We start from the raw sequence: 14,220 nt of genomic DNA, 5'->3' as shown, positions 1-14,220 counted from the left end.
GGCATTTTGCAATGGTGCCTACCAGACACTGCTCAGAGGTTTGAGAAGAGGCACCAGACTTGCTGGTGATCTTCCAGAGAGGGTCCCAAGAGGCTTGCTGACCTCAGGCCAAGAGGACTGCCTTCAGGACCTGGGCTGTGTTCCAGGACTTGGGCTGCTGTCGGCAGGTAGACGGGCTGCGTTATCTCCCTGAACTCCTGGGTCTTCATCTGCAAAGACGGAGTAGTCGTAGCTCCCTTACGCCCTGCTGCGAGGAAGGAAGCCCCAAAGAGGAAGCATAAGAACCAGCATCTACCGAATGTTCACCCTGGATCTGACGTTGCACGGGCGCTTGGGCCCATGACAGACCGATGGAGGCAATGCTGTCATTCTAACAGAACTGGAGAGGGTCACAGTGAGCTGAGAAGTGAATGGAACAGAAAGCTGGCCAAGGGCAGTTGTCTGGCACAGCCGTGAGGATGCCACTTAGGATGGCCTGCGGTCCATATCGAGTGCCTGGGTTCGAGTCCCAGCTCTGCTTCTGATTCCAGCTTTTTTCCAAACATGCACGCTGGGAAGTTTCCCCCTGCCAGCCATGTGGGAGACCCAGATGGAGTTCCCAGCTTCTGACTTTGGCCGGGTCCACCACCCACGGCTGTTGCAGGTATCTGAGGAGTGAAACAGCAGGTGGAAGATCTCTGTCTGTTTCTGTCTTTTCGCCTTTCAATGAACATATAAAATCTAAAAATTAAAAAAAAAAGGAAGAAAGAATAGGACCCAGAGAGGGCTGACTCCTATGAAAGAGAGTGGTGATATCTTGAGAAAAAAAGCAAGCTGGGAGATTGTCTTAAAGATGAGGTGACTTGGCCAAATTTACCAACGGGAAAGAAACAGGAAGGTTCTGCTGACTCTCTGGCCTCAGGGTAACCCGGTGTAACCCCTCTTGCGGCCTCTGGGTTGCTGACTGCCTGGAGGGCGCCTTTCACTTTTACTGTCCCTGGGAGGAAGCAGCACCAGTCTCCCTGCAGACACATGGCTCCTGGGGGGGGGGGGGGAGACAAGCTGGGGGGCCTCCCTCCTGCCTTCCTGGACCAGGTAGCGGGGCTGCATCCCTGCCCCGTCTCTCCGAGCACCACCCCACACGGCTCAGCCTTTCACCCACTTGGCTGGCTGAGAACCTGGGCTGCAAGCCACTCAGGCTGGCCTCCTTTGTCCCTGATAAAGTACACTGGTCACAGTGATGTCCTGGCAGGCTCCCCAGGAAGCTTGGGCATCGGTGCTGCTTGGGGGTTGTGGGGAGGAATTCTGCAATTCTGTGGGGCCAAAGAAAGTCATGGGAACCTTGTCCCTGTCTGAAGTCACCCCTGCACCCAAGTGGCTCTGGGGTTGCCCGGATACTGTGGAGTGCCTTCTTAGCACACAGGCACATCTGTCCATCCCAGTCAACAGAGGAGCAGCAAGAGGGCAGAAGGGGCAAGGCAGCGTCCGGGTCACCTTCCCCTGCCCATGTCACAGGTCTGCCCAGAGCACACTGCGGTGTGATGACCTTCCAAGGTGCCCTGCCTCTCCTCCAGGGTAGAGTGCTTCACCCGGTCTTTCCCGGAGGCATCGCATCGGAGGCTTTGGCCAATGTGACCACCTGCTCACAGCTGGCCTCACCCAGCATGCCTCACTGCGGTCTCCATCAGCCATGTCTTTTGTCAGGGCCTATCCTGGCTAGCGCCATGCTGGCACCTGCTTGAAACCTCAGGCCCTGTCCCATCCCCGCTGGGTCCCCATCCTGCCCCCCCTCCCCCCGCCTGCATCTCCCTTTCAGACACCACTCCCTCCTCTGAGCTCCACAGCCCTGTAAAGACTTGCATGATGGTTCTCTGTGCGTTGTGCTGTTGTCCACCTTGTGAAAAACTCGAAGTGACCTCTCCGGGTGCTTTCCTCATCCCCTTATTTTGTCCTGTGTCTACTCCTAGCCAGAGGCCTCGCTGTCTCCATGCCCGAAGTTTGTGAGAATACAACATAAGGGTGCTTGGGGCTGACACCAGCAGGTGTAACCATGCAAGAAGTTCTGCAGGTCGGGACAGTCAGAATGGCACGAAAGGGATCCCATCTGGCCCTCCGATGGCCACAGTGACCTTCCTGCACCCCCACATCAGATCGGTTCCTTGCCAGTGGCCACTAGGAGCCGGGCAGTGTGCAGCCCAGAAGTGGCCCAGCTGGGCCACCTGCTAACCATGCTTGTTTGCTTCCCCCCTCTTGCCCCAGGCTCTCCATGAGCCAGGACAACACGGATGCTGTCTCCCTCCCAGGGAAGTAGTGAGAGTGGCATGAGTAGGGAGTGCCCACACTCAGGGACCTGTAGCTCCCATGGGCAGGGAAGGACCCCAGAACTTCTGCTTCCTGAGCTTTCTGCACCCCACCTTCCTTGGGTTATCTTTGCTTCCCACTCATTCCCTATGAGCCTTCCAGATCCAGACAGCCCCCCTTCCCCCGGACTCTGGGCTGGCGATCATTCACAGCTCCACCCAGCCTGCGGCAGGGGCCCTGCTGCGCCCCCGTGCCTAGAAGCCTCGCCCCGCCCTAATCCCCGCCCCCTACGCCAGTCCTCCCCCAGGTCTATTTCCTGGAGTGGATACAAACAACACACCCCGGTGGATCAAATGCGGCCCCCGTATTGCTGTGAGCGTCCCAAGTGCAGGGCAAAGACGGGTGGGTTCATCCTGGCAACCCTGCCTCCCACCCCCAGGCGCCTCCTCTTCCCCCGCTAACCAGGCGCTCAGCACAAGCGCAGCAGAGGTTCCGCAAGCAATTCTTTTCTAAGATTGTCTAATTAGAGGTTTAGAAGCCCTGGAGCAGCCTGTGGCCAAAAAGGCTGCAGGAGGGCGCCAGACAACGTGAGATACTGGAGTTCCCATTCCAGCAGGGCAGGGAAAGGGCGGCACCTCACCACGCCCGTCCGGGAGCGCGCCGCCCGCCCGCAAGCCGGCCCCGGCGGATCCTTCTTTGTGCGGGCATCAGGTGCAACCCCCCGGGGCGCTCGGCGCGCGCGCGCGCGCCCGCCCCGGACCAGGCAAAGCCCAGCCGCCGCCCCTGCTCGCCCGCCCCGCTTCTTTGGGATCTCCTCCGGCGCCCGGGGCTGGAGCGGGGGAGGGAGGAGGTCGGACACGTAGCCGGCCTCGCAGCAGGGCTCGACTCCACGCTGGCGGGCGGGGGAGCCGGGACCCGCCGCTCCAGCCCGCTGGCCTTCGAAAGATCCTCCTGGGCCAATGGCAGGCGGGGCGACGCGCCCTGATTGGTGCAGGCGCTCTGCTGATCACTGTGGAAACCCAGGCGGCGGGGAACGCGGGAGGATGCGGAGCCCCGGGCCGGGGGAGGGGGGAGGCTTGAGGGGCGGGCGGAGGAGGCGGCGGGGCCCTGAGCTACCCGGGAGTTCTTGCTGGAGGCAAAAGTCCACAGCGGGCGGGGCGGAGGAAGAGGACCGCTGGGGGGCACTGGGCAGCCAGGGATAAGGCCGAGGGAGAGCAGGGATACTCCCGAGCGCAGGCGAGGCGAGGAGGAGCGAGAGCGAGGGGAGGGGGCGCGGTGGGAGGAGGAGTAGAAGACAAAAGCCGAAAGCGAGAAGGGCGCGGGCCGCACACCGCGGCCAGGAGGAAGCCGTCTGGGCAGCGAGCAGCGGGTGCAGGGAGGCCGCCGTGCACGGGGCGTCGGGTGGGCAGGCAACATGGGGAAGGGGGGAAACCAGGGCGAGGGGGCCCCCGAGCGCGAGACGACCATGCCCACCTACAGCTGGGAGGAGATTCAGAAGCACAACCTGCGCACCGACAAGTGGCTCGTCGTCGACCGCAAGGTCTACAACGTCACCAAGTGGTGCCACCGGCACCCGGGTGGCCACCGGGTCATCGGGCACTACGCGGGAGAAGATGCTACGGTAAGGGTCTGGGGGCTCTCCAGCCGCCCTTCTGTGCTGCGGGCGCAGTCAGGAGCCCGGGTGCCCGGGCGCTGGATGGAGCGTTGGGCGTCCGCGGGGAGAGGGGAGTGTCCGTCGGCGGGCGCCCGTCCCCCGCCGGGAACCCTGCTTTGGGTCAGCTGGGCAGCCTTGGGGCCGGGGTCGGATCTGGGACTCCGGGGAGGCAGCGCGGCGGGAAAGTCCCCGCGGTGGAGCAGCCGAGCAGGATCTGTCGCGCGCGCGCGCGCGCTGGGACCCACGCGTCCGCTGTTTCCGCTCGGAGCCAGCGACTCCCCAAAGAGGGCGCTCTGACCCCAGGGCTTGGGCGCCCCCAGCGTGAAAGATGGCCACCCCTGGCCACCCCAGGGCGAGGAGCCAGCGAGACGGCAGCCATGTGTGGGAGTCAGCGCGCGTTCTGCGGTCTCCAGCTAGCCCCACGGGCGGAGAGGAAAAGCTGGTCCCGGACCGGGGCTCGTGCCCGCTAGGACCCTAATCCCAGAAGGTCCGCCATGGCTGCCTCCAGGGACCGCCGGGTAGCTCAGGTTCCCACGCTCCCGAGGATTAGCGGGACCCACCCCGACCGTCGGGAGCCGGTGGGAAGAGAACGGGCCGGAGTTTGCCAAGCTCAGGTCGGGACCGGTGGATTAAGCAGCGCGGGGCTGGCTTGGCAACAGGTCGTCGGCACCGGAGGTTACTTGCGGACGTTCAACTCAATGGCCTTCTGTTTTTACATCCTGCCAGCAGCGCCTTTCCCTCATCCTGCGCCCCGTGGACCGTGGGGCCTCTCCCGAGGTCCCGTCCCGGCACCCAGTGCAGCCTACCCCCCCTCCGCGGGCCCCAGTCTGAAACCTTGCAGGGGGCAGGGGGAGGGGGCCGCAGCTGGGCTGAGAGAGAAGGGAACAGAGGTCAAGAGGGGAGAGACGGAGTGGAGAGTAAGTTCTGGTGAGCTCGCACTTGGGAAAGGGGAGTAGGGGAGAGGCAGGAGGCTGTCCGAACTCCAGGGCCCGAGTCTTGACTCCTTCCCGGATTCCCGTCTCAGCAAGACAGGCCTAGGAAGCCAGGGCAGGCAGCCTGGGTCTGGGCTGCTGAATGGACTGGGGGCTTTGGGGAGCTGGACTCGGGCCTATCCAAGATGGGATGCCCCTGTGGCCTAAAGCTGCCCACGGGTCTGGGCTGCTGAATGGACTGGGGGCTTTGGGGAGCTGGACTCGGGCCTATCCAAGATGGGATGCCCCTGTGGCCTAAAGCTGCCCACGGGTCTGGGCTGCTGAATGGACTGGGGGCTTTGGGGAGCTGGACTCGGGCCTATCCAAGATGGGATGCCCCTGTGGCCTAAAGCTGCCCGCCGTGTTCCGTGCTTGTGGGCACTGCTTGGCCCTGGGTGCTGGGGTGCTGACCAGAGCTTAGGTGGACATACGCCTTTCACACGCCTTCAAGCCCGCTCTGTCCCTGGGCCCCTTCTACAACCCAGTGAGGAGCTTAAGCTGACTTCCAAGTGGAACACCTGTGGCTCCTGCTTGGGGTCTTGTGCTTGCCAGGTGGCGATCTCCTGGATGAAGCTCCTGCCTTGTCCAGGCTCTCACCAAAAGGAGAGAAGGAAAAGTCAAATATGGGGATGCATTTGGTCTGATTATTCCGTGTTGCCCAATAAACAAGATGGCGAGTGCCTTGAACTTTTAGCTTAAGACATCAGGTTTATTTCATCCTTGTCCTGGGAGTTCCCAGTGCTTCCCTGAACTGAACAGGAAGTTTCCTCCAAAATCCGCACCCGGGTCCGTCTTGTGGGCGCGTTTACTGCCCCCTTTCTGTCTTGTAAGTTTGAGTCTCTGTTTCCGATGCTGTCCCGGTACTTTCTGCCTAACGTTCGTTGACTGCAAATCTGGCACATTGAATGGCAGTTCCCTTATTATAAGAAAGCTTGGGTGGGAGCCAGAGTGAGCCACAGACAGCCCTGGAATTTCCCAAGAAAGAAGGCTGTGTGGGGCTGTGGGGCTGAGCCCCTGCTCCGTGCCTACAAGGTACAGCTGCTATCTACCTCCCCCCGGCAAAGCAGGCCCTACACTGTTAGCACCAGATGAGTGCCATACAGTGCTATCGGATTACCGATTATGAAAGAGCTAGAATGCAGATTATGCAAAGAGGAATTTAGGAGAAAATCTTTAAAATCTAGGTTAGCTTTATTTAGTGTAGGGAGACATAAAGATAGTTCGTGTTCTCAGAGCCTCTGCCTTCCAAAAATGAGACCCTTGGGGCATGAAATGCACTCACCGGGGATGTCATTGGCTAATGGTGGGGTGAGCAGCAGGGTTCTCTTCAGATTTTTTTTTTTTTTTTTTTTTATGGCTACGGGACCAGGTTGGAAAAAGGCCTTGGGCAGCAGGGGACTGGAATGGGCAGAAACCCTAACGAGAGATACGGGAACAGGTTGCAGGACGGGACCAGAGGGCTGTTATGCTAGTGGCTCTGTCCCTTGGGGCATAGACGCCTTCCTCAGAGCTTGGGGAGAGGGAATGTACATGGGCCGGCCAAGGTCTGGGCAGAGAGACGCTGGGGTTACCCCGCAGCCCTGAGGCTGTACTATTCTACGCGAGGAGGCAAGGAGAGGCCGTTCTTGGGGCAGCAGGGACCTCCGTCCAGGAGTCTCTGAAGCGCAGAAGACCCCAGAAGCCAGGACCCTCCCTCCTCCATGTATAGCATTCTGCAGAAGTTAGTCTTTGGTCTTGCCTGTCAATAAAAAGAATCACTTCAGTTTTGCAAGCCACAGAGGACCTTCGCTCGTGCTGCTGTGTCTCATGCTTGATCAGCCCTGTGGGAAGCTCATGGCTCCGAGGTTTCAAGGGCCAGCTCCAGAGGCAGTGCTCGGACCTAAACTCAGGATGCCCGTGGCCTCCGCTCACCTCCCTCCCTTGTTCCCCCTCTGCCCTCTGGTCCTCCCGTGCTTCTCTGGTGGGCACAAAGCCCTCACTGCACCCCACACCTGTCTGCTCGGTTTCAGGGCGTGCCCACGGCTGCAAAGCTGTCCCCTCTGGGACTTCATCAAACATTCATCGAGTGTCTCCGTGGCTCTGAGCCGGACCGGGCATGAGGATAAATAATTCATGGACAGTGACCCAAATCCAGAGCTTCCCTCCCGTCTCTCACAGGCCACGGCTTGCTCGAGGCACTTGACCTCTGGGTGCCATCCCCTCCCCAGCCTGCCTCATCTCCCTGCCCCCTCTTGGAGTCAAGGGAAGGTTAGAAGCAGCCAGGGCGAGGGAACGGGAGGAGACTGGAGCACAGTCCTCCTTTAGACAGAGTGGAGGGCTGGGATGTTTATTTATTTATGTTTAAGATTTATTTATGGCTGGCGCATCGGCTCAATAGGTTAATCCCCCGCCTTGCGGCGCCAGCACACTGGGTTCTTTTCCTGGTCGGGGCACCAGATTCTGTCCCAGTTGCCCCTCTTCCAGTCCAGCTCTCTGCTGTGGCCCGGGAGTGCAGTGGAGGATGGCCCAAGTGCTTGGGCCCTGCACCCTCATGGGAGACCAGAAGCACCTGGCTCCTGCCATCGGATCAGCGCGGTGCGCTGGCCGCAGCACGCCGGCCACAGTGGCCATTGAAGGGTAAACCAACGGTAAAGGAAGACCTTTCTCTCTGTCTCTCTCTCTCACTGTCCACTCTGCCTGTCAAAAATTAAAAAAAAAAAAAAAGATTTAGTTATGGGGCTGGCACAGTGGGTAGAGCTGCTGGCAGCAATGCCGGCATCCCATATGGGTGCCAGGGTTCAAGTCTTGGCTGCTCCACTTCCCATCCTGCTCCCAACTAATGTGCCTGGGAAAGCCGCAAAAGATGGCTCAAGTACTTGTTCCTTTGCACCCATTTGGGAACCCCAGAAGAAGCTCCTGGCCCCTGGCTTCAGCCTAGCCCAGCCCTGGTCATTGCGGCCATTTGGGGAGTAAACCAGAGGATGGAAGATCTCTTTCTCTCTCCCTCTCTCTCTCTCTCTCTTTCTGATGCTCTACCTTTCAAATAATAATTTTTTTGAGAAAAATAATTTATTTATTTATTTGAAAGAGAGAGAGAGAGAGAGAGAGAGAGAGAGAGAGATCTTCCATCCGCTGGTTCATTCCCCAGTTGGCAGCAGGATCCCACGGGCAGCCACCTCTGATAGTGGTTCTGGGAAGAGTATGGTGGAGGCATCCATTCCCTCACACCCAGTTTGTCTTGCAAAGGCCTCTCCCAGTGTAGCCCCTGCTCCCAGGGGAGGTCGCACCTGCACCCTGTGCTGTGAGAGTGCTCTTGCCACTGGGCTCTTAGGCCACAGAACACCGCCCCACCAGCCTCCCCATGGAGGGGACGTGGCACAGGGTTTCCCGCCCTGCTGGCCTCTGCCTGCCGTGGGAAAGAGGTCAGTGTCCCTGACCCACGCTCATGAGCTCTCCCCACCTCCACTGAGAATTCTGGGTTCTGGCTCTGTTTCTCCTTCTTTGATCACTAGTTCCCCAGTGACCCTTCCGTAGGCCCTGGGTTTGCTCATCCCACACTGACTGAGTCCTGGGCCAAGTGGCCGGATGTGTAGAGCTGGGTTAGAGACCACACGGAGGGCGTGGACACAGTCAGCGACACGTCCTGGCACCAGGCGCTCGGTGCAGGGATGGCAAGTATCAGCTCCTCCTGGAGTTGGGCGGGGACAGGAGTCTGGTGGCATCAGATCTGAGGGCCGGCAGAGCAGGAATTGGCCAAAACCAGAAAGCGTGACACACCCTGGGCAGTCTGGGTGTCCAGACCCTGCCCGCTACGGCTGACCGCTCTGCCTGCTCCGAAGGCACCTGCCCTGGGGCTGGTTCAGTTCTGCTCTCGCCATTTTTTGCCCTCCTTGCTCTTCTCCCATACTCTGGGTCCTCTTCCTGGAAAGATTTTGGCACTTGTCCCTGTCAGCCGAGGATCGAGCCTCGTTTCAGTTTGCATTCCAGGATCAACATTTGCGTTGGCCCCGGCTTGCCCTGCACCGCGACCTACCTTGCACCAGCAGACACTCCTGCCGTGAGACAGCTGTTAGGAGCTTTCTGTGTACGGTGCCCATGTACGGCGCCTGGGAGGGGCTGACCCTAAGTGCCATTGACTCCCAGACGGGAGGAGGGGTTGGGTTGGGTTGGCTTGTTAAGGGGGAGCCCCAGGATTACATCTGGGTGATTTCATAAGAGCCCATCGACACGGACACCAGGGCTGCCTACTGCCTGCCGTATGGTGCCCTGTGCCACCTTGGGATTCTGCCAGCAAGAACGCCTGCAACCCAGTGCCCGGCCAATGGGACCACCCAGTCCTGGGTTGTGACCCTCCAGAGCTGTGAGCGGAAATAAACCTCCTGTCCTGGGTATGTCTTTGTAGTGACAAAAGCCAGAGCAATGCAGCACAGCTGGAGTGTGGTCGTGGGCAAGCGACTCTCAAATAGCACCTGTTCATGGGGTTTGATGAAGGTTCGTGGTTTATGTACGCAGGCTGCTCCGGCGGCTCCATGGCCAGCCTACGTGGTCACAGCAGGTAGCATCTCTACCGTCCACCCACGTGCGGCTGCTGGAGACAGAGGAGAATTCTGGCATACGCCGGGTGGTGTGAAACGGGGGAAAGTGTAGTGGGAGTCCAGGGTGTGCAGCTGTGGGGTGCTGGTTGCTTTGCTCACTGATGAGCCCGCTGTCGGGCTGTATGGCAGACGCTGGGCTACTGCATCGAGCGTGAGTGACATATGTGCCCCCTGCCCCCGTGGCCTCTGTTCCAGTCGGGGCGACAGGCTGCAAAGTGAGCCTGCCATTCAGGTTGTGACCTTGCTGACTGCCACAAGAAGATAAGGCAGGATGGTGTCCCAGAGAATGCCCAGGGCGGTGGGAGGCTATTTCAGGGACTCTGAGGGGAGGCTGGGTGGGGGCTGAGCCCCAAAGGCACCGTCCCTGGGGCGTTCAAGGGCAGGCCACCCCAGGCCTGCTATGAAGGCTGCCAGCTCGGCCCCAACGCGGGCCGTCCCACAGAGCACTGGGTGTTCTGATAGGGCAGGAAGCATGTGGGAGAGAGGTGTCTCAGGGCAGGTGGATTTGGACTGGAGCCCGGCGCCACCACCTGGAGCAAGGACTTCAGGTCTTGTGCTCCCGTGGCTGCAGAGCGGGGCTTGGAGGCTTAAGGGAGGGGCCGTAGATGTGGCTCCTGGCTCTCTGCCTGGCACGTGGCCGGCTGCAGGGCGGTGAGGCTGCTGAGAGCCTGTGGAAAAGGGGCGTAGGGAGCAGCCGGTCTGGTGAGGGCTCTGCCATCTACTCCACGTTCCTTGCTGGGCCTTGGAGACCGGGGAGGGGGGGGTCACCAGGACCCTGTGGGTGGGGCGAGCTGCTAGAGCTAGGGCGAATGAGCTTGCTAGCTGCTGAATTCTGCTTCCAGCAAGACGTGGTTCTCAGGCCCCTGCGTTGCTCTGCAGGAAGCTGCCTTGCGGAGGACTTCCTGTTCTTGCCTCCGAAGCCCTGGTCTGAGGTGTGGAGGGCCTGGGAAGGGACTTTCTCAGCCTCAAGCCCCGCCCTGACTTCAGCAGCCTCCGTGGGGCCTTTCCCACGGCCTTGCTCGCTTTGCAAGGGGACCGAGGTGGCCCTGGGCCCCTGCAGTGGCTCTTCTCTGAAAATGTCTTCTTGCTGAGTTGTCCCTTCACACCCAGCTGTGGGGATGGGGGTGAGGGGGTGGGGGCACAGACCTTTGGGAAATCCTGGGTCCAGTTTCCAGGGCACAAGGTGTTGCTTTGCGAGTCTGTTCTAGACCCAGATAGAACAAAGACCGGGTGAAGACTTGGTGCCAGGAACTCAGTAAGCAGGTGGGAGGAGGCCAGCAGTTATCCTCAGCGTGATGGTGATTACCCCTCGGTGTGGTCAGCAAGTCCCCATCTCCCCGTGTGTTTATTTTTTAAAAAAGATTTTTTTTAATGTATTTGAAAGGCACACTCCCCAAAATGGCCATAAGGGCCAGGACTGGACCAGGCAGAAGCCAGGAGCCTAGAACTCCATCAGAGTCTCCCGAATGGGTGGTTGGGGCCCAAGTCCTTGGGCCATCTTCCGCTGCCTTCCCAGGCACTTTAGCGGGGAGCTGGATCGGAAGCAGAGCAGCTGGGACTTGAGCCAGAACTCTGATACGGGATGCCAGCGTCACAGGCCACGCCACAAAGCCCTTAAAAAAAAAAAAAAAAAAAAAAAAACGATCTTTAAGTTCCGCAAACATGCAGACACGCTGGAAAAATCAGCGAACAGCCGTGTATCCTCACCAGGTTTCACTGATTGTGCTCTCGGGCCACAGTCTCGCTCCCCAGAGGCAGTGTTCGTCTGGGAGTCGGTTGCAGCGGCTTCCCAGGGCCTCCAGCCGCCACTGCTGCGTACTCTGCCTGCATCACAATAGCTCTGTCTCGGACCGGATCTCATCTCTGGTCCACATTCATGTTTTCTCGTTCAGCCCCGAGGACATCCGAGGACATCCGGTGTGACTTGTTCTTTTCCCCCAAACAGGAGTCTTCCCAGTGAAGACACATGTTTCCCCCCTCTGCTACCTTGTTTTTTTTTTTTTTTTTTCCTGATTGTTCCTCACGGTGCTTGTGACTTGTGCCTCGATCCTAGCACTGTCCAAATTTAATGAACGGCTTGTTGCAGGAGCAATGGTGGCTGCACCCCTGGGACATCCGAGTGCAGCCCCTCTGGGTCGCCTGGTGCCAGCTCATGTCTGATAGAGGTGCTGTATGTTTTATGAGATCATGTATGTACTGTCCATAATAGGTATAGAAAAAAAGCTGGAAGGAAACCTGCTAAAGAATGTCCCATCTGGGGCGATGTTTATTTTCATCTTTATTCTTCTGTACATTTTCCAACTTTGCCACCACAAAGCAAATTTTTGCTTTATTATCAGACAAAATGATAAAACTGTATAACATGGTAAAAACATTACAGGAAGTTTGGAAATAATTAAAATAAGGCATAATCCCACTTTATTTTTCTAAGATTTGTTTATTTATTTGAAAGGCAGAGCTACACAGAGAGACAGAAAGAGATTGTCTATCCGCTGGTTCATGCTCCAAATGACCTCAATAACTAGGGTTGGGCCAGGCAGAAGCCAGGAGCCAGAAACTCCATCTGGGTCTCCCATGTGGGTGCAGGGGCCCAAGCACTTGGGCCGTCTTCTGCTGCTTCCCAGGCACATTAGCAGGGAGCTGGATTGGGCGTGGAGCAGCTGGGTCTTGAACCTGGTGCTCACATGGGATGCCAGTGTCATGGCAGCAACTTAGCTTGCTGCACCACAACTCCAGCCCCTCATCCTGCTGTTTTTAGCATGTGTATAAAAATAGTGTAGCCCCTCCCAGGCTTCTTTCAGGAAGTCTTTTCACATAGTTCTGTGTTTGCTTTTCGTTTAACATGCTGCTCTCAGCACATTTTCTGTGCTGTAATAGTCTTGTGCCTTGATTTTCATTGACAGCTGTGGGCACTGGGCAAGGAGCTGCCATGGGGTGGTGGGTGGTGCAGCTTGCACACTGCACAAGGCACAGGTTCAGCAGTAGGTCAGGCTTAAGCCCTCCCTGAGCCCTGTGCCCACCTGGAACATCTCCCTAAAGGCTCGCCTACTTGAGGCTTGCTCAATCTACCCACAAGCCCTTGGTGGGCTCAGCGTGGCCAGCCAGCACAGAGGCCCAGGATGGCTGCTGCCGGTGGATTTGGGTGCTGGAGAACCTGTCCTGGGCTGTGAGGCTGGAGAGCACGTTGGGGCCAGATCACGGGAGGCCCTGTTGGTGTCCGTGTGGAGACATAGGGCTCCTTGTTGCTGTGCGCTATCCTCCCTGGGGCTGGACGAGCAGGCAGAGGTCGGGGTCTCAGCCTTACCACCTGCTCCTCTGCTCCCCAGGATGCCTTCCGGGCCTTCCACCCTGACCTGGACCTTGTGGGCAAGTTCCTGAAGCCCCTGCTGATCGGCGAGCTGGCCCCAGAGGAGCCTAGCCTGGACCGCGGCAAGAACGTGAGTAGGGCTTGCAAGCTGGGTAGGGGGGCCCGAGGGGTGGTCTCTGACCAAGTGTGGGCTGGGGCAGCCAGACCAGGAGGAGTAATCTGGGGGCCAGGGAGCACTGCAGGGGTTTGGTCATAGCCGGTGGGGTCCCCTCTCTCCTAGCTGCTGCTGCTTTTTTTGTGTTTTAAGATTTACTTATTTGAAACGCAGACTGACAGAGGGAGAGACAATGTTAGACGGATTGACTGATCGATCTTGGCATTCACTGGTGCATTCCCCAGATGCCCACAACAGCCACAGCTGGGGCAGGCCAAAGGGAAGAGCCAGGAACTCCATCCAGGTGGCAGGAACCCAAGCACTTGGGCCATCATCTGCTGCCTCCCAGGCACATTAGCAGGGAGCTGCGCCAGAAATGAGTAGCTGGGAGTCGATCCCAAACACTTCAGTATGGGACCGGGAATCCCAAGTGAGAACTTAACCCACTGTGAATCAGACGCCCTGCCAGGTGCTACCTGCCTGGACAGCAGAGTGTAAAAATGGCAGCCCCTGGGCCCCGTGGGGCTGCTGTGTTGCACTATGAGGTAGTGTGTGTGCCTGGCCGCAGGTGAAGGGTAGAGCCCAGGGCAGCAGTGAGCTGAGGCTCCACTCCCACCTCTCCCTCCTCCGTCCCCTTCATCCCAGCCTTGCCCTGCCCCAGCGCCCTTTCCCGGCTCCACCCCCGTCCGTGGCAGCACCGAGGGCACCTGGCCTATCCCCTCCCGAGCCCACTGGGCCTGGCCTCGTCCCTGGCAGTGTGCACAGCTGCATGGGGCCTGCCCGTGACCCCAGGGCTGGCACAGAGGAATCCTGGTTTCCTGTCTGTCGGGCAGGACCTGCAGGCTGTGTGCACTGTTGATACCAGCAGGCAGCTGGGCTGACTTGTTCCTGCTGCTCTGAGGGCTGTGCTAAGGGCCCTGCTCACTGTATGGGAATGCTGCCTTCAGGGCCTTGCTTCTCATTCCCTGGGGAAGCCAGGCCCTGGCCCCAGCGAGCCCTTCCTCTTGCCTTGGGTGGTTTGTGTCAGCCCCTCCGCCTGGGGCTGGAGCCAGGCAGGGCACAGGGTTCTGGCCTGGACTCCTGGCCTTCCCGGGAAGATGCCCCCGTCTCGGCCTTCAGGACGCACGAGGGGATTGTCCTCCCCAGCCCATGCTGACTCCAGCTTGCCCCTTGCTGCCCCCTTCACTTTGGCTCCACCTTCCACCCTCCTACTGTCTCCGGCCCTCGCTGCAGCTCCTCCTCCTGGCCTGGCCTCTCCCCTTTCTGCCTCGGATTCCTCA

General features: G+C 59.1%; 1 protein-coding gene across 1 annotated transcript in view; it reads left to right on the top strand.

Annotated features, from left to right (window-relative positions):
• The first annotated feature begins 3,573 nt into the window (after positions 1-3,573).
• Positions 3,574-14,220, top strand: part of FADS2 (fatty acid desaturase 2) — a 34,703-nt gene continuing 24,056 nt past the window's right edge. Inside the window, exons 1-2 of the mRNA XM_062196033.1 lie at positions 3,574-3,901; positions 12,806-12,916. Of these exons, the coding sequence (XP_062052017.1) occupies positions 3,695-3,901; positions 12,806-12,916 (318 nt within the window). The 5' untranslated portion in view covers positions 3,574-3,694. The remainder of the gene's footprint in view (positions 3,902-12,805; positions 12,917-14,220) is intronic.

This window comes from Lepus europaeus, chromosome 7 (assembly GCF_033115175.1).
Source record: "Lepus europaeus isolate LE1 chromosome 7, mLepTim1.pri, whole genome shotgun sequence".
In the NCBI taxonomy this organism is placed as follows: domain Eukaryota; kingdom Metazoa; phylum Chordata; class Mammalia; order Lagomorpha; family Leporidae; genus Lepus; species Lepus europaeus.
The sequence above is the reverse complement of the archived record's forward strand: the minus strand, read 5'-3'. Positions and strand labels throughout refer to the sequence as shown.